This window comes from Nicotiana sylvestris, chromosome 10 (genome assembly GCF_000393655.2).
Source record: "Nicotiana sylvestris chromosome 10, ASM39365v2, whole genome shotgun sequence".
In the NCBI taxonomy this organism is placed as follows: domain Eukaryota; kingdom Viridiplantae; phylum Streptophyta; class Magnoliopsida; order Solanales; family Solanaceae; genus Nicotiana; species Nicotiana sylvestris.
Genome location: NC_091066.1, coordinates 26,324,674 through 26,344,804, shown reverse-complemented (window position 1 = coordinate 26,344,804; position 20,131 = coordinate 26,324,674). Strand labels below are relative to the sequence as shown.

Below are 20,131 nucleotides of genomic sequence, written 5' to 3'. Positions count from 1 at the left end.
TGATGGGTGCCTAACACCTTCCCCTTAGGATAATTTCAAGCTCTTACCCTATCTCTGGTTACCAAACATAGTTGTAGATGAACACCATAGGTGCCCTAACGCACCTTAAAAATCGTTAGGTGGCGACTCTTCAAAATTGCAAAACCCCTTCCCAAAAGGAAAGAGTTGTCCCATAAAAAAATGTCACGAACCTGATTCTGCGGAAGGAAAAAGGGGGCGCGACACCAGGTAGCCTCCTCCACGGGCCGACCTCTCCACTGCACTTTCACTGAAGCTATATCCTTTCATCTTAACTTTCGAACCTGACGCTCCAAAATAGTTGATGGCTCCACATCATAAGTCAAATCACCATCCAGCTGAACCGTGCTAAAATCTAGAACATGAGGTGGATCCCTAATATACTTCCGGAGCATAGAAACATGAAATACCGGATGCACACTCGACAAGCTAGGTGGCAAAGCAAGCTTATAAGCCACATCCCCAATCTTCTGAAGTACCTCAAAAGGCCCAATGAACCGCGGACTCAATTTTCCTTTCTTCTCAAATCTCATAACACCCTTCATGGGCGAGACCCTATTCACCCACCATGTAGGACACATCTCGAACCTTCTTGTCAGCATAACTCTTTTGCCTCGACTGCGCTATACGAAGCCTCTCCTGAATCACCTTCACCTTTTCTAAAGCATCCTGCACAAAGTCTGTCCCCAATAGCCTAGCCTTACCCAGCTCAAACCATATAACTGGAGATCTACATCGCCTCCCATACAAATCCTCATATGGAGCCATCTGAATACTCGATTAGTAGTTGTTGTTATAAGCAAACTCTACAAGCGGTAGAAACTGATCCCATGACCCTCCGAAATCAATGACACAAGTACGTAACATGTCCTCCAATATCTGAATAGTGCACTCGGATTGCCCGTCCATCTGAGGGTGAAAAGTTGTGCTCAACTCAACCTAAGTACCCAACTCTCGCTGCACAGACCTCCAAAACTGCGATGTAAACTAAGTGCCCCTATCTGAAATGATGGAAACTGGGACACCATGCAAACGAACAATCTCCCGGATATAGATCTCTGCCAACCGCTCTGAAGAATAGGTAGTACACACAGGAATAAAGTGCGCGGACTTGGTCAGCCGATCCACAATCACCCAAATAGCATCGAACTTCTTCAAAGTCCGTGGAAGTCCAACTACAAAGTCCATAGTGATCTGCTCCCCCTTCCACTCTGGAATATCCATCCGCTAAAGCAAGCCACCCGGTCTCTGATACTCATATTTCACATGCTGGCAATTGAGACACCGAGCTACAAATCCCACAATGTCTTTCTTCATTCTCCTCCACTAATAGTGCCGCCTCAAATCCTGATACATCTTCGCGACACCCAGATGAATGGAATATCGCGAGCTATGGTCCTCCTCCAGAATCAACTCCTAAAGCCCATCCATATTGGGCACACAAATCTGGCCCTACATCCTCAACATCCCATCATCACTAATGGTCACATCTCTGACATCATCATGCTGAACTATGTCCTTAAGGACAAGCAAATGTGGATCATCATACTGGCGCTCTCTGATGCGATCATATAAGGAAGACCGAGAAACCAACAAGCCAATACCCGACTGGGCTCCGAAATATCTAACCTCACGAACCGATTGGCCAAGGCCTGAACATCAACTGCAAGAGGTCTCTCCCCAACTGGAATATATGCCAAACTCCCCATACTCACCGCCTTTCGGCTCAAGGCATCGGCCACCACATTGGCCTTTCCCGGATGGTACAATATAGTGATATCATAATCTTTAAGCAACTCCAACCATCTTCGCTGTCTCAAATTAAGATCCTTCTACTTTAACAAGTGTTGGAGGCTACGATGATCAGTAAACACCTCACAAGACACACCATACAAGTAATGCCTCCAAATCTTCAATGCGTGAACTATGGTAGCCAACTCCAAATCATGAACGAGGTAGTTCTTCTCATGGGGCTTCAACTGACGAGAAACATAAGCAATAACTCTACCCTCCTGCATCAAAACACAACCAATACCAATTCTCGAAGCATTACAATACACGGTATATGAACCCAAGCTGATGGCAAAACTAACACTAGAGATGTGGTCAATGCTGTCTTGAGCTTCTGAAAGCTCTCCTCACACTCATCCGACCATACAAATGAAGCACCCTCCTGAGTCAACTTGGTCAAGGGCAATGCGATAGATGAGAATCCCTGAACAAACCGGTGATAGTAGCCTGCCAAACCAAGAAAGCTGTGAATCTCTGTGGCTGAGGACGGTCTGGGCCAACTCTGAACCGCCTCTATCTTCTTCGAATCAACCTCAATACCCTCGTTGGACAACACGTGCCCCAAGAAAGCCACTGAACTGAGCCAAAACTCACGCTTGGAGAATTTTGCATAAAGCTTCTCCTCCCTCAATCTCTGCAACACAACTCTCAAATGCTCCGCGTGCTCCTCCTGACTATGTGAATACACTAAAATATCATCAATGAAGACTATGACAAACGAGTCGAGATAAGGCCGGAACATGCTGTTCATCAAATGCATGAACGTTGCTGGGGTGTTGGTCAGCCCAAAAGACATCACCAAGATCTCATAGTGACAATATCGGGTCCTGAAAGTTGTCTTAAGAATATCCGAGCCCCTGATCTTCAACTAGTGATAACCCAAACAGAGATCAATCTTGGAGAACACTCTCGCTCCCTGAAGTTGGTCGAATAAATCATCAATGCGAGGTAAAGGATACTTGTTCGTAATTGTTACCTTGTTCAACTGACTATAATCAATGCACATCCTCATAGTACCATCCTTCTTCTTCACAAATAGAACCGGCACACCCCAAGGTGACACACTAGGCCGAATGAACCTCTTATCAAGGAGTTCCTAAAGTTGCTCCTTTCTCCTTCAGCTCTACTAGTTCCATACGATACATCAGAATAGAAATGGGCTGAGTGCCCGGCACCAGGTCTATACCAAAATCAATATCCCTGTCCGGTGGCATGCCTGAAAGGTCTACAGGAAACACATCGGGAAAATCCCTCATAACTGGAACTGAATTAATACTGGGAGTCTCAGCACCAACTTCCCTCACAAAGGCTAGATATGAAAGATAACCATTTCCAACCATACGCTGGACCTTTAAGAATGAGATCACTCTACGAGGAGCATAATCAGTCACACATCGCCACTCAATCCGTGGCACACCCGGTATAGCCAATGTGATTGTCTTGGCATGACAGTACAGAATAGCACGACACAGAGATAGCCAATCCATGCCCAAAATGACATCAAAATCCACCATACACAATAATAAAAGATCCATACGGGTCTCTAGACCCCCAATAATCACCACACACGACCGGTATACACGGTCTACAACAACAGTATCGCCCACCGGGGTAGATACATGAATAGGTCAAACAAGATACTCACGGGCGTACCCAAGTAACGAGCAAAGTATGATGACACATAAGAAAAGGTGGAACCAAGATCAAATAATACAGAGGCATCTCTGTGGCAGACTGAAACAATACCTGTGATAATAGTATTTGAAGCAATAGCATTGGGTCTACTTGGAAGTGCATAGAAACGTGCCTGACCGCCACCTGAGCGACCTCCCCCTCTGGGGCGACCCCTAGCTGACTAACATCCACCCTTGGCTGGGTGGGTGGGTGATGATGAAGTAACTAGCGCTGAAGCCGATGACTAACCCCTCTGCTGAGATGAACTCGCAAGACGACGAGGGCACTGCCTCCACATATGACCTATCTCTCCACACTCATAAAGACTCCAAGTGCTGGAGAAAGGGACTTAAGGGAACCCCTCGCACCGGAGTGACTAACAAATGCACCTGGCATAGAAGAGCCCTAAATTGATGGAGCACGGGACAAACTCTAAGCTGGAAGGGCACTAAGTGATGACTGGACTTGATGAGAACTATGAGAACTATGACCCGATAACGGCCCACGATAACCTGGGCGAGCTAGAGGAGCATGCCTAAATGGACGGCCTCTGTCGTGCTGAAACTGACCTCTCGAAGGAGTACCACTATAACTACTAGATCCTCGAGACCTCTTGGCCTCCCTCCCCTCTCACTCCTGGCGATGAATAGAATCAATCTCCCAAGCAATGTCTACAACCTCCTCAAAGGTAGCACCAATCACCCTCTCCCTGGTCATGAGAATACGAAGCTGATAAGTAAGGCCATCAACAAACCTCCTAATCCTCTCTCTATTTGTCGGAACCAACCAAATAGCATGACGAGCTAACTCTAAGAACCTCATCTCATAATGTGTCATTATCATCTCACCCTGATGCAACCACTCAAACTGCCTGCGCAACTCCTCTCTGCAAGACTACGGCACATACTTCTCCATAAAGAGAACGGAGAACTGCTGCTAGGTAAGGGGTGCTGCACCAACAGGCCTACGCCTCTCAAAAGTCTCCCACCAAGTGAAGGCAGCTCTCAAAAACTGATAAGCAGTGAAAGAGACCCCGCTGGTCTCCAGAATACCCGTTGTACGAAGCATCCTCTAACACCTATCCAAGAAACCCTGGGCATCCTCGCCCTCTGCACCACTGAAGGTCAGATGCTGAAGTCTACCAAACCTCTCCAACCTACGTTGCTCGTCCTCTAGCATGGCAGGAACTACATAGTCCTGAGCAGTTGCAACCGGCTAGGCTGGGTGTGCCCCCGGCATCTAAAGTCCCTGCACGACCTGCTTAGGTGTGCGAGCGGCGGGAGTCTGATTTCCTCCCTCGGCCTGAGAAGTAGCTGCAACTGTAGTAGCTGAGATCGCCTGAGCTAGGCCAGTGCAAACTGATAGAATTTGAGCCAAAGCCTCCTGAAGATCCGGAATCATAATGGGCACAACTGGTGCTGCTGGAGCATCCATAATTGGGACCTGATCCTGAACTGGGGCGGCTGGTGGATCTGCAGGTGTTGCCCTAGCTGTTGTGCGGGCCACACCTCTGCCCCTACCGTGACCACGACCGCGTCCTCGGCCTCTAGTGGCCATAGTTGGAGATACTGGTGGTCATCCATCCTGATCGGTAGCGCGTGTCCTCGCCATCTGCGAGAGAAGAGAATAACAGAAGTTTAGTACTCAGATCAACAAATTCGCATGACAAGAATTTCAAGAATATGAAGTTTTTCCTAAAGGTTCTGCAGCCTCTCGAGGATAAATATAGAAGTCTCCGTACCGATCCACAAGACTATACTAAACCTGTTCATGACTCGTGAGACCTATGTAACCTAGGATCTGATACCAACTTGTCACGACCCAAAACCCGGACCCGATCGTGATGGCGCCTCTCGTGAAGACAAGGTCAGCCGACTCTTTCCCATTTCAGTTGTAAAATTAATAATAAGAATTAAGTCATTTAACATAATAAAACCCCAAAGTACGGTGAATAATACAACTTCGTAGAAATACAAAACCAACACAGCCCGATACCGGGGTGTCACTAGTCATGAGCATCTAAAAATCCGGAATAATCAAGATAAGTCTATAGAGTTCAATACAAAACCAAAACAAGGAGACATAAGATAGGGAAGAAGCTCTAGGCTGTGAACGCCGGCAGCTACCTAGAGAATCCTCGGATCCGCTTGAGCTGGAAAGATCAACACTCGGGAGCGGGACCAGATGCGCCTGAATCTGCACATAGGGTGCAGGGAGTAAAGTGAGTACTCCAACTCAGTGAGTAATAATCATAAATAAAGACTAAAAGTATGAAATCACATAAGGCACATTATAGGCTATAATAAAGTAGTAAAACAGGTAAGAACAGTGGTTCAATAAAGATATGTAAAATCGTATAAGTTCAGTTTAAACTTCAAGAAATGCATATTCAACAATTAAACAGGTAAATGACAGACAAATAATACAGATAAGCACATAAAGGATTGCCCCTCGGGTACAATGTCAACAATACCTGCCCCTCGGGCTATATCTCAAATCACAATGGGTACCCACGCTCACTGGGGGTGTGCAGACTCCTGGAGGGGCCCTTTATGGCCCAAGCACAACATCAAGCCATCTCGTGGTATCATCACTAGGCCCTCGGCCTCATATCAAAAAGCTATCTCGTGGCATATAAATCTCAGGCTCTCGGCCTCATAATCATAGTCAATGTTTCCTCACAACATAGGCCCTCGGCCTTACTCAGTCAAAATCTTCACAAGCCACTCGGGCAATAGTAAAACACGATTTCTCAGTCAAATTATCATTTAAAAGATCATTTAAGTGTTAAACATAGTAAACATAGTTGAGTATGAAAACAGTGAAATATAACATGACTGAGTTCAAGTATAAAGTCAAAATAGTGAGAAAATATCAATAAAAGCCCCCGAAGGGTTCAAATAGTTGGCATGAGGCCCAAATATGGCATTCAACCCAAATAATAATGATAGCAAGTAGATTTCAGTCAAATACGCGGTAAAATAATTATTCGGGACGGACTAAGTCACAATCCCCAATAGTGCACGACCCCGCGCTCTTCATCAAGCGTGTGCGTCACCTCAATATAGCACAACGATGTGCAATCTAGGGTTTCATACCCTTAGGACATCATTTACAATCATTACTCACCTCAATCTGGTTAAATCTCTAGCCCGCGACACCTTTGCCCCTCGAATAGGCCTCCACTCGCGTCGAATCTATCCAAAATCAGAATCATGGCGTCAAAATATGCTAAGGAAACAAAGCTCAAGCGAAAATACTCAATATACAACAAAAATCCCGAAATTACCAAAACTCGACCCCACGTCTCAGATTTCGGTAAAAATCACATCAATGGATTCCTTATCACTTCCCGAGTTCATACATACCAAAATTATCAAAATCCAACCATAAATGACCCCTCAAATCCCAATTTATATATCTCCAATTTCAAGCCCTAGTTCTTCAATTTTTAGGCTTAATTTCCATGATTAATTAGGTATATTTCACATTAGAATCGAGTTTTAAGTCCATGAATCTTACCTCCAAGTGATTCCCTTTGAATCCCTCTTCAATCCTCTTCAAAAAGCTCCAAAAACGCTCAACAATGGAGTAAATAAACCCCAAAATCGGGGACAAGACGACTATTTAAACATTCTGCCCAGGCCTGAAATCCTTCTTCGCGAACGCGGTTAAAGCCTCACATTTGTGAAGCACAAAATAACCTTGACCAAAATTCCTCTTTCGCGATCGTGACCTTCCAATCGCGAACGCGATTCCTTACTCAGACCACCCTTTGCAATCGTGTTACCCCTCTCGCGAACGCGATGAATAAAATACCTCGAACCCAGCTGACCACCTTTCCTCTACGCGAATGCAATGACTAAACGCCCAGCCCTTCGCGAACGTGTATCCTTCCTCGCGAATGCGAAGGCTTAAATCCCAGCTTCAACAACTGACCCTTCGCGAACGCGAGGACCCACTCGCGAACGCGAAGGTCCGTTTCTCTGCAGCACTGACCTGCAATTTTTTGCAATTCCAAACTTCATGGAATGGTCTGATTGACCACCCGAAACTCAGCCGAGGCCCCTAGGACCTCAACCAAACATGCCAACATATCCCAAAAACTTATTCAAACTTGTACCAATCTTCAAAACATCGAATCAACCAAAACACATCGGATTCAAGCCTAAGTTTTTCCAAAATCTTTCGAATTTCGCTTTTGATCAAAAACCCAACCAAACTACGTCCGAATGACCTGAAATTTTGCACTCACATCCCAAACGACACAATAGAACTACTGCAACTCTCGGAATTCCATTTCGACCCCTATATCAAAATCTCACCTATCAACGGGAAATCGCCAAAAATCCAATTTCGCCAATTCAAGCCTAAATCTACTCCGGACCTCCAAAACTCATTCCGATCATGCTCCTAAGTCCCAAATCACCTCCCGAAGCTATCCGAACCATCGGAACTCACATCCGAGCACGCTAACACATAAGTCAACATCCGGTTGACTTTTCCAACTTAAGTTTCCTCAAAAGAGACTAAGTGTCTCAAACCTTACCAAATTCTTTTCGAACCCGAGCCAACCAACCCAATCCCATATAGAACTGATAGACAAAGCAATAAGAAGTAGAAATGGGAGAAATGGAGTGGTAACTCATGATACGACTGGCCGGGTCATCACAAATTATTAATAGTACAGGGACACAAATGACACTTTTTCGATTTCCAAACAAAGCTTTTGTATTAGAGAGAACTTGATTATTTTGTTTGATGAGTTACAAATGGATAGCCCCTGTTATATACAGTTTCCTAGGGCTAGAGAGTAAATAATAATTATTACACAAGGCCCTTATTATTTAAAATTAAGTCCCTTCTCTAGAATTTTCTACATAGCTAGAATGTTCTAAGGATTTTCCTAGCAATTCCACTGGGTTCTAAGGTCTTCAATGAGAAATCTCCATATTTCTCTAGAACTTTCCCGTATGTGCTAGTCTATTTCATATGTAAGCTTTCCATAAGGCAAAAATCGGCAAAATACATAAAATACCACCTAAGCTTGTCCCCAAATCCCCGTTACACACCTGTTGTATACCGGAATAATTTTACACACCCAAGCTTTAAAAAGTGTATCTATGACACACCATTTTAACTACGTGGCAGGCACGTATTTTACACACAAATGAGGCACGTGACTTATAAACATTTTGTCTCTAAAGCCTCATTTGGACCCCACATGTCCAGTTTTTTTATTTTTTTATTTTTAGTCATCCTCTTCATTTTTATGAATCAAGTTCCAGCAAGTTCCTCCGTTGATGCTCATAAAGAACACTTCTAATAATTTCAATAGCTCCTCCTCTAAATCATGAACCTGAATCTCACCCCAAATCCATACAGAGCATTTTTTGCCCTTCATCCTTGCTTAAACCCCAGCCCGCTGCAATCCTAGGGCCCCTCACCATTCTTCTGCACCTATCTCTGGCCTTTGCTTCCTTTTTTTTTTGGGGGGGGGGGGGGAGGAGGGGTTTCCAACATAAAATCGTCTTAAGATTTTTTGTTTTCATCTATTCTCATCTGAATTATTTCTACAAACTACGCAAGACCCAGAAATTAATTATTTTAAATTGTTGTTGTCTGTCGAAATTGGTGTTTGGGAATTAAATTATGTATGTTATATATGTATACTATATAATTATATGCTTTGGTACAATAGCCTTACCGACACAACTTTTTCATATGCATCGGAAGTATCGGGCTAACTTGTTGAGTTCTGACACAAAAGTGACCGAAAAGGTTTTTATAAAAAGCATGGCAAATGGTCTCCCTGTAACAAGAGCAGAGGCAGATGGAGTATATAATATCATGGGTTAAATCAAATTTAATATTTATGTAAATCATAAACTACTCTCACTAAAAATATTTTTTTAAAAGCACTTTAAAAAAAGTACTTAACAAAATAAACTAATTTTAGAAGTTTGGCAAAACATGATATTAAAAGGCAATGTGATTTCCTTTGACAGGAATGTAATAACTCTACGTTGGTTCACGTCGGTAGAAAATCTTTAATTCGGGTGTTTAAAGTCAATATGACCATGATTTTTATGCTCTCTTTCTTCCATTACTTTTCTTCTTTTACTTTTAAGTATTTACCGATCATTTTATCTTCATGCCGTACCATTTGACACCACTTAAGCTACTTTTATAGTTTGTTTGGCCAAACTTTTTTCTTGGCTAAAAGTGTTTTTTTCTCAAAATTAAGGCGTTTTGGCCAAGTTTTTTTGAAGAAAAAAAAAGTGCTTTTGATTAGAAGCAGAATCAGATTTTAAGAAACAAAAAAAGTAATTCTCTCCGGAAGCACTTTTTTGTAAAGCACTTTTGGGAAAAATACACTTAGAAGTAATTTTTAAAAGTTTGGTCAAACACTAATTGTTGCTCAAAAGTGCTTTCCAAATTAATTAGCCAAACACAAACTGGTTCTCACCAAAAGTAAAAAACACTTTTGAAAAAAACACTTCTCAAAATAAGTAGATTTTAGAAATTGGCCAAACATGCTTCTAGTTATGGAACTAATTTGCAACTTCACATATTTGAAATATAATCAGCAATCTTCGGTTGTTTGAATTAGAAAACTCAGTCTTGTTGTTCTTTAGAGTTAGTTTGGTTCGTGTGCTAGTTAATGTTATAGATTATAGTGGAGATTGTTTATGAGATGAATAATAACATAGAAAAGTGAACTTTTTATTTATGATGTGCAAGCCTCAAACAGTATTTGTAAGTTATGCACAATTTGAGAAATTTCCAGTGGCTGGTCGAGAAAATGAATTCCAAATTCCAATTACCTGAAAACTAGTTACTCCTGATAAGCAATTTTGTTGCTTCATGTTAGTTAGAATTGTTTTTTGCTTTGCTAGGATACTCTTCAAACAGTGTTATTTTTTTTTTTTGGTTTTCCATCCGATGTTTGGTATGCGTATTGGAGTCCGACTATATTCAGATTCACGCCGTGTATGACCCCATTCGGAAGAAAGCGCTTCCTGCCAACGATTTTTTCATACTCAGGGCTCGAACCCGAAATCTCTGGTTAAGGGAAGAGCAGCCTCATCCGCTGCACCACATCCTTGGTGGTTCAACCGTGTTATTCAATATACGTAACAAAAAGTATAACAAATAACAGAAAGGTAAATAGCTAAAGAAAACGTAAAAGAAAATGAACAGAAAGAACAAATCACAAATTGTAATTTTATTGCATATTAGATACTACTGGTACATGATACATGATAGTAGTAATTATCATTTTACTACCCATTAACATTTTAACGTATTTTTTTTTTCCAACACATTTTTACATAGTTCAGCAAAGCTGAATATAGAAGGCACGCAGCAAAAAACGTGAAATTACAAGAAAATATTCAAGTATGCATGTGTAATGGCTCAAACACCACAATAGGCTTTAATGGGATTTTTCTCTTTCCAGCCATCGGTTGCACAGTATTTCAGATATTCAAAGTGATCAAATGACTTGAAATATTGTGGGTTTTCTTCATCAATTAGCTCCTCTGGTATTTTCACTGTCCCACGCATAAATGAGAATAACGCGAGCGAATATTTATCATCAGTTCCTTTCATAATCACTCGATGCATTGGTGCATATACCCTACCATTGCTCCATGCCTGTCATTTGTAAATTCTAACTAAGAAAATGGTTTTGTTTTAATTTATTTTGATCGGTGAATGGAAAATATTTTTCGAAAGTGTGTATATATTGAAAATGTACGATTTAAATTTTGATGAGTTCAATATTTAGGTTCTTATAACTTAATCCAATATATTGTTAAAATTATGGGTTCAAATATATATATATATATATATATATATATATATATATATATATATATATATATATATATATATATAGAGAGAGAGAGAGAGAGAGAGAGAGAGAGTAGACCTCACCAAAATGGGTCGTGATACTTCAAATTAGGAAAAACTCGCAGATACATTGGCTTCTTGCCAAATATTACGCACAATTTCTATATATATATATATATATATATATATATATATATATATATATATATAATTTTGCTAACCTACTAAATAATTATAGTAGGTTAGCATTGTATGCATAAGTAATTTCTCGAAAATACCCCTAATAAGTGTATCTCAATATAGTAATACATAAGGGTCTACTTCTAATAAAAGAGTTTAATGGAAGAAAATTAATGTTGGCAAAGAGTGGAAATTTTGTTTGATTAGATGGATAGTATGGGGATATGGTGGAAGAAGAGGAAAAGATAATAAAGAAAGTTGATAAGTTGCTGCGGTGGTGGAGATGGGCAAAATAATGGTTGGGTTTTGCAAGTACAATCTGGCGGCAACAAAATAAGGTTCTTTTTTCCTAAAAAAAAACATCTAAGAAAACTCTCTTTACTATGAACCCTCGACCATATGAATCTTCATCTTCAACACCACCACCATGAACATAGATTCCCCTGATTCTCAAACACAACCAGAAAATTTCACCAATAAATCATACCTTACCATACTTCTCTCTCACAATAGTACACTTTCCCATACCAATCAAACTTACTCACTAAACCCTAGCCTCGATATCCTAGATGAAACGGAGGCATCTACTGACCCTTTAAATTTCATTCCACTATCACTTGAAGAAAAAAAAAATAGACTTTATGCTCCATGGAAACATGCAGTTATTATCAAGGTTTTTAGTCGAAAGGTTGGACACCAATTTCTTCGCCAAAAAATTTATGCACAATGGAAACCGATTGAAAATCTTCCACTAATAGATCTAGGATCTGATTTTTTCCTTCTCAAATTCCAAAAGGAGGAAAACAAGCTTCATGCTTTGCAGGATGGACCTTGGTTTGTTTTAAACCATATTCTCTCCGTCCGTCAATGAGAACCAAAATTTATGGCTTCCGAAACGAAAAATCACATACTCCGCCATATGGTTGCGTCCCCAAGAATTACCTATAGAATTTTATGACCTTGAGATACTGAGAAAACTAGGAAATAAAATAGAAAAATTACTTACAGTTGATACATGCACCTCTACAACAACACGAGGAAGATATGCAAGGCTCTGTGTTGAGGTACCTTTAGATCAACCGTTAAAAACTCACCTCTTTATAGGTATCCCATAAGCAAACTATCCTTTACGAAGGATTAAACATGCTCTGCATTAACTGTGGTCGACTTGCCATAACCAAAGGGCATATTCTTACAAACTCCAACAAAACTCTCCCCCAGAATTATCTCCGTTGAACCAGTCCCAAACTCAAAACCCTACAGACATTCATTCTTTGAAGCTACCCGCTCCATCTAATAAAGAATGGAAAATTGTACAATTTTCAAGGAAATCCATGATGAAAGCAACCGCCACCCAACCAAACAATCTAGCGGCAAAATATAGAGTGAAAATAAGGATTCCGTAGAAAAACAAAAATATCTTTATATTTAATGTATAAAGATATTATACTTACTAGGTATGTTGTTGTTGTATAAAGATATTATACATTAAATATCTCTTTCTCTCTCTATGTTGTGATATAGATAAATTGTAGGGATCAATTTGTAATTAGAAAAAGTTATAATTAGTCGGTTAAAAAGGTAGTTAACACTGTTCTATATAAGAACAATGTACTCATATGTTAGAGACACAGAAATGAAAAATCTTCTTCTTCCTTTCTTCTAGAACCTTCCTCCATTGTAGAGCATCTCATTGCATGTTTCAACTACTGAAGATTTACATAGAATTTGTGTAAATTGACATAGTATCAAAGCAGTGAGACTGAGGATGTTAGCTCCGACGAGAGGTTCGGACGAGTCAGATGAAGGTTGAAGAAATTCACCGGAGATGAAGCAGAATTTTAGATCGCCATGGCAGGAAATGAGGTAACCTCACTCGAACATAATCATCCTCTATTCTTCAAGCAGCAGATGCACCAGATCTAGTTTTAGTTCCAATTAAACTCACAGGGCCAGAGAATTATGCTCTATGGAGTAGGACAATGAAACTAGCACTTATGGGAAAAGGCAAGCTTGAATTTGTAGATGGAACATATGTTAAAAGTTCATATAGAGGAGAATTAGTAGCACAATGGAAAAAATATGATGCGATTGTACTATCGTGGATAGGAAGCACAGTCTCTAATGAATTGATGCCAAGCATAGTTTTTGCACCTAGTGCTAGGAAAGTATGGAGTGATTTTAAGGAGAAATTTGATAGATGTAGTTTGACTAGAATATATCATCTCTGGTCAGAGATTGCTAGCCTTAAACAAGGCACTGATTCTATGACTACTTACTATACAAAGATGTCAGATCTATGGAGTGAATTAGATGTAGTGGTACCTCTGCATTCATGTGATTGTGAAGAATCAAGGTCTTCAGTAGAACATCTGAGAAATTAGAGACTTTTGACATTTCTCATGGGCCAAAATGAGAGCTACAGCAATGTAAGAAGCAATGTTCTTCTCAAAAGACCAGTTGTGACTGTAAAAGAAGCTTATGTCATAGTGACACAGGAGAAGAGTCAACGAACACTAGGTGTAGTTGACACAAATAGAGATTCATTAACTATGCTTGCATGAAAGGGACATGTTTTTAAGCCTAAGAAGTTTGGACTGATTTGTGAGCATTGTGGCTACAATGGACATTTGAAGTAGAACTGTTACAAAATTGTTGGCTATCCAGCTGACTTTAAAAGCAAAAAGAAACCTCAGCTAGGAGGAAATAGATCTTTTGCCAATGCTACAAGAACTGAAGAAACAGGAGGGACAAACACTCAGTCACAAGGCCATTTCCTCACTGAGGAACTGTATCGGCAGCTTATAGGGCTTCTGAACAAGAAAGGAGGTGAAGAATGCTCCACAAACATGGCAGGTATTATGATTTTACTGTCCAATATTCCTCTAACTAGTTGGATAGTAGACTCTGGGGTAACTCATCATATTGTTCATGATAAGAATATAATGAGTGATATAAGACAATTTGGAGGACAGAGAGTTCAATTGCCAACATGAAATAAGGCAGAGATAATGCATACTGGAAATGCTACTATTTTAGGAGGCAAAGTATAAAGGATGTACTGCATGTGCCAGATTTCAAGTTTAATTTGCTGTCAATAGCAAACTCACTAGAGACCTCACTTGCACAGTGAAGTTCTTCCCTGATTTTTGTGTGTTGCAGGGACTTTACAGTGGCAAGGTATTGGAGATTGATAGAGAATCCGATGCTCTATACATACTAAAGGAATATGCACAAGCAGCAGTCATAACAATAGGAGCAGTAATAAAAGAAGAGCAAATACAACTTTGGCACTACAGACTGAGGCATGCATCATGGAATTCTATACAACATATATCATCTCTACAAGACAAGATATGTGCAGGACAATCAAGAAATTGTAGTGTTTGTCCTCTAGCTAAACAGAGTAGATTGTAGTTTTCTAACAGTGTAACCAAGTCTAAAGTAGTTTTCCAGCTGGTTCATTTAGATGTATGGGGTCCTTACAAGACACCTACTTATGATAGAAAGTATTACTTTGTGACTATGGTTGATTATTTTACTAGATACACATGGGTATGCTTGATACAATCTAAGTGTGAAGTGTGTGTTGTATTGAAGAATTTTATTGCAATAATAAAGACACAATTTGACACTGGAACCAAGACCCTGAGATCATATAATGGTACAAAATTTTTCAATGCCAAGTGTAATGAATTGCTGGCTGAAAATGGTATCATACATGAAGTAGTTGCCCATATACTCCTTAACAAAATGGCATAGTTGAGAGAAAACATAGGCACATTCTAGATATTGCTAGGGCACTGAAATTCCACAATGGAGTACCTTTGAAATTCTGGGGTGAATGAGTTAGGACTACTGTATACTTAATCAATAGACTCCCAACACCAGTGCTGTAAAGTAGGACACCATATGTTATGCTCTATGGGAAGCTAGCTATCTTAGATCATTTGAGAGTGTTTGGATATCAAAGTTTTGCTTGCAGTCTTCCTAAAGGAGACAAGTTTTCTCCCAGAGCAAAGAGAGAATTGTTCATTGGATATTCTGAGACACAAAAAAGTTATAGACTATATGATCTTGATACTCATGTGGTCTTTGTTAGCAGGGATGTCAAGTTTCAGAAGTATATTTTCCCTTTCAAACAGACTTCTAACAACCATGATGAAGAAACATTGTTTTCAACATCTGTTGAGCCTGTTTTTGATCTCAATCCACCTTCCCGGCATACACCATCTACCTCACAAGATGAGAAAGCCACTTTTACACCCATCTTGACAGAGCCTGAAGTAACATTAGAAGGTTCTGAGAATGTTGCTGTTAGTGAAGGCCAAAATGCTTTTCAACAAGTGGAGGAACCAGCTTCCCAGGTGGAGGAACCAGCTCCCCAAAATGACATGTTGATCAACTCACCTTCCCATACTACCATACCTCCACCAGCTCCAATTGTTGAAAACACCAAACCTCACAGACAAACCAAGCAACCACTCTGGCTCAAAGACTAGGTCACCACTAAACTACCAAGCCATAGATATATCCTATGTCCAATCATCTATCTTATACTCAACTTTCAACTGCATATCAGACATATTTTCAAGCTTTTTCTACTTCAGTGGAGCCTACTTCATACAAGGAAGCATCAGCAGATCCAGACTAAGTACTTGCTATGCAACAGGAAATTAAAGCTTTAGAAAATAATCATACATGGGAGATTGTCAATCTTCCACCAAATAAACAGGCCATTGGATCCAAATGGGTGTACAAAATCAAGTATAAAGCCAATAGTGAGGTTGAAAGGTTTAAAGATCGAATGGTAGCCAATGGATACACATAATAGGAAGGCTTAGATTATCATGAAACCTTTTCTCCTATTGCTAAAATGGCGACTGTCTGAATTGTCATTGTTGTTGCAGCATCTAAAGGCTGGCCTCTTTTTCAAATGGATGTCAATAATGCATTCCTACAAGGGGGCCTATGTGAAGAAGTCTACATGTAGCTACCTCAGGGATTTCACAGTCAGGGAGAGTCTAAAGTATGTAGACTGCTTAAATTCCTTCGTGGCCTCAAGCAAGCCTTGAGGCAATGGAACATCAAGTTAACACATGCACTATTACAAGCTGGTTTCACTCAAAGCCCCTATGATTATTCACTATTCACCAAAAGGGATAAGGCAAATATTGTTATTGTATTGGTATATGTGGATGATTTTCTAATATCAGGAAGTAATAGTAGTTTGATTCAGGAAGCAAAGGAGACTCTACACAGCAATTTTAAGATGAAAAACTTAGGAGAACTCAGATACTTTCTGGGAATTGAAGTGATAAGATCCAACAAAAACATTTTACTCAATCAGAGAAAATATGCCTTGCAACTGATCTCAGAAGTTGGACTAAGTGTTTGCAAGCCAGTATCCACACTAATGGAACAAAATCACAAGCTTACCACAGTTGAATATGACAAGCATGCTGGAAACATCAATGATGCAGAGTTGCAGGAAGCAGGCAGCTATCAAAAATTAATTGGCAAGCTATTGTATTTGACAATCACAAGGCCAAGCATATCCTTTGCTATCCAAGTATTGAGCCAGTTCATGCAACATCCTAAAGAGTCACATATGGAAGCAGCTCTAAAGGTTGTCAAATATGTTAAAGGAAGGCCAGGTCTGGGAATTTTACTAAAAGGTGAAGCCAGTGATGAGCTCACAGCATACTGTGACTCAGATTGAGCAACCTGCCCAAACACTAGGAGGTCAGTGACAGGTTATGTGGTGAAACTGGGTGATTCTCTACTGTCCTAAAAATCCAAGAAACAACAAACTGTTAGTAGAAGCTCTGCAGAAGCAGAATACAGAAGCATGTCAATAGCTATAGTAGAGCTCATATGGATGAAGGGTCTGTTGGAAGAATTGAGAAACAAAGTGAAGGAACCTATACATCTACATTATGACAGTAAGGCAGCATTACAAATTGCAGCAAATCCGATTTTTCACGAAAGAACAAAGCACATAGAAATCGACTGTCATTTTTTAAGGGAAAAGATCAAGGAAGGAATGGTCACCACTAACTACATTCCCACAAAGCAACATATGGCAAATCTAATGACAAAAGGACTTGCAGCAGCCCAGCACAAGTTACTCTTGGACAAGCTAGGAGAGCTCGATGTATTCCACCCTCCAGCTTGAGGGGGAGTGTTGTGATATAGATAAATTGTAGGGGTCAATTTGTAATTAGAAAAAGTTATAATTAGTCGGTTAAAAGGGTAGTTAACACTGTTCTATATAAGAACAATATACTTATATGTTAGAGACACATAAATGAGAAATCTTCTTCTTCCTTTCCTCTAGAACCTTCCTCCATTGTAGAGCATCTTATTGCATGTTTCAATTACTGAAGATTTATATAGAATTCGATCAAAGAAAATGCATCTGACTCGAAATTCGTGTCACTTAAAATGAAATTATGGGAGCAAGGATTAATAATATTATTAGCAAATAAGAGTGTTTCGATGAAAATTTTGAACAATAAAAACTCAATTATAATGCCTATAGTTGTTGGATTGCCAATATAAGTTAGTTTTAACTAAAATGATTCCCGCTCATAAGTGCAGAGAAAAGTCATGTTTCTCTTGAAAAATGACTTCCATCACATCAAAAAATAATTTTCTCCTGAAAATAATTACCCTAATTTTTATTTTTATTTTTGTCATATTAAACATAAGTCGGACATAAATAAAGTAAATATCTTACCGTGAAAGGCTCACCAGCTATGAATACGACAGTTTTATAAGAGGAGGGATTGAAAGTCATCCAATTTCCATCTCTTGTTTGCATCTCCAAACCTCCTACTTGATTAGTGTCGATGATCCCCATAAATGACTTATCTCTATGAGGTAGATGACCTATGTTTATTTCATCTATTTTCGGGCTTCGATATTTAATGAATCTCATTAAATACATATACGAATTTTTTAGAGGGTCATAATATTTCTCTAAGCCATAGCTTCCCAATATCATTTGAATCACCGCATCGTCCAGTTCAACAATTAATTTAGAGTATGAAATCGTTTCTTCACTGCAAAAGCAAAAAGACAACATAACCAACAATAAAATTACTACTGTAGTAATTAATTATTTACTATAAGAAAATTAAAAGAATTTACTAAAAGAGCTTATTCCATCTTGTAGGTTACCAAAGTCGATCTAGCAATTAGTTTTAAACTTATAATTAAACCATTATATTAGAATTTGAATTTTGGGATTTTAACTTTTTTTTAAAATTTATAGTTCATTTTAGTTACTGAGTTCGTAATATATATTTAATAAATTTACTATTATAAATATATGATCTCAGCAAAAATTATTTAATATTCGTTCGAATACATACTTAATATTTTACTCGACCCTTGATTGTATGTAATTTAAACTCTATTCTTAATAACATATTCCTTAACAACATCAGCTCTAAGGATATTTTCGGTATGCCCCAAATTCCAAAATGTTTTTTTTGTTCTTTCTAAACTCCGGTCAAATACACCCCCCTCCCCCCTCCCCCCATATAAATTAATATAAAGTAAAATGGAGGGAGTAAAAATAATTGAAGAATTAACTCACATAATCGTCCACAGATATAATATATGCATAATTTATATATTATATGTGTATAATTGTGTATAATCAATGTATAGTTTATGTATATGACTAGAAAAAAGTAAGCATTAAATATATGGCCGGCTAATTGTGTAATATAATTACCAAAATTTATCGACGTTGCCATTAGGCCACATCTGCTTAGCGAAATTCTTGGTTGAGCCAAGAGTGCCACCATTTTCAATGCCAAAGTATTCAGCTAGAGGCATGTTAGGGAAATTTCCACCATATCCAAACCCCAAAACATCAGAAGTATTTTGGAGTTTAGCTTCTAAAGGGAGCTGGAACAACTCCTTACAGTGATTGAACATGGCTTCCCGGAGCTCCGGTGACACTTTCTTGTACACTGCCGCAAAGCAGCCATACTCTTCCAGTGCACGTCGGATTTCCTGGGATGTTGATATCCAAGAGGTTGTGCCACTGCTCAAGTTTTCATCAGTGAACTCAATAATGGGAAGCTTTGGTTCTACTTGGGAAGCCATGATTTCTTTTCTTATTTTCCCTTAGGAAAAGTCGCAAGTTTTAATTACTAAGGTTTCTTTCTCTTTCTAAGTCAAAAACAATCATAAGCACACGCACATATATATACACAACAACGGCGCAGTGTAATCCCACAAGTGGGGTCTGGGAAGGTAATATGTACGTAGACCTTACCCCTATCTCGAGGGGCAAAGAGGTTGTTTCCAGGAGACCCTCGGCTCAAGAAGGCAACAAGAGACGATATATTAGTACCATCAATAGAATCATAATAAAATAACAGCAATATAAGAAATAGGAAATAAATGCAAAGTACAATAATAACTAGCAGATAAAGCCCTACATCAGTAGATAACCACTAGCATCCTAGAACTAAATCCTAACTAGCTAGTCTCACTCTGGTGCACCGTAGAAATATTCACAACTTCCCCCTAACCTAAAACCTTAATGCTCGACCTCCACAATTCCCTGTCAAGGGCCATGTCCTCAGTA

The 20,131-nt window shown here is 39.5% G+C and overlaps 1 protein-coding gene across 1 annotated transcript; it reads right to left on the bottom strand.

The window, feature by feature from the left end:
- Positions 1–10,724: 10,724 nt before the first annotated feature.
- On the bottom strand, positions 10,725–19,696 carry LOC104247916 (deoxypodophyllotoxin synthase-like). The gene is made up of 3 exons (XM_009804065.2): positions 19,268–19,696; positions 18,263–18,587; positions 10,725–11,142 (listed from the first exon to the last, which is right to left on the bottom strand). The coding sequence occupies exons 1-3, from the start codon at positions 19,642–19,644 to the stop codon at positions 10,903–10,905; spliced, it is 942 nt and encodes a 313-aa protein (XP_009802367.1). The 5' UTR covers positions 19,645–19,696; the 3' UTR covers positions 10,725–10,902.
- Between the last annotated feature and the right edge of the window lie 435 nt (positions 19,697–20,131).

Bases quoted from the DNA above. Each gene is read 5' to 3' on its own strand.
- LOC104247916 (XM_009804065.2), bottom strand. From the start codon at position 19,644: ATGGCTTCCCAAGTAGAACCAAAGCTTCCCATTATTGAGTTCACTGAT. The intron at 18,588-19,267 runs GTAATTATATTA...TTGCTTTTGCAG, and splicing joins GGCAACGTCGATAAATTTTG to TGAAGAAACGATTTCATACT. The intron at 11,143-18,262 runs GTAAGATATTTA...TACAAATGACAG, and splicing joins TAGCTGGTGAGCCTTTCACG to GCATGGAGCAATGGTAGGGT.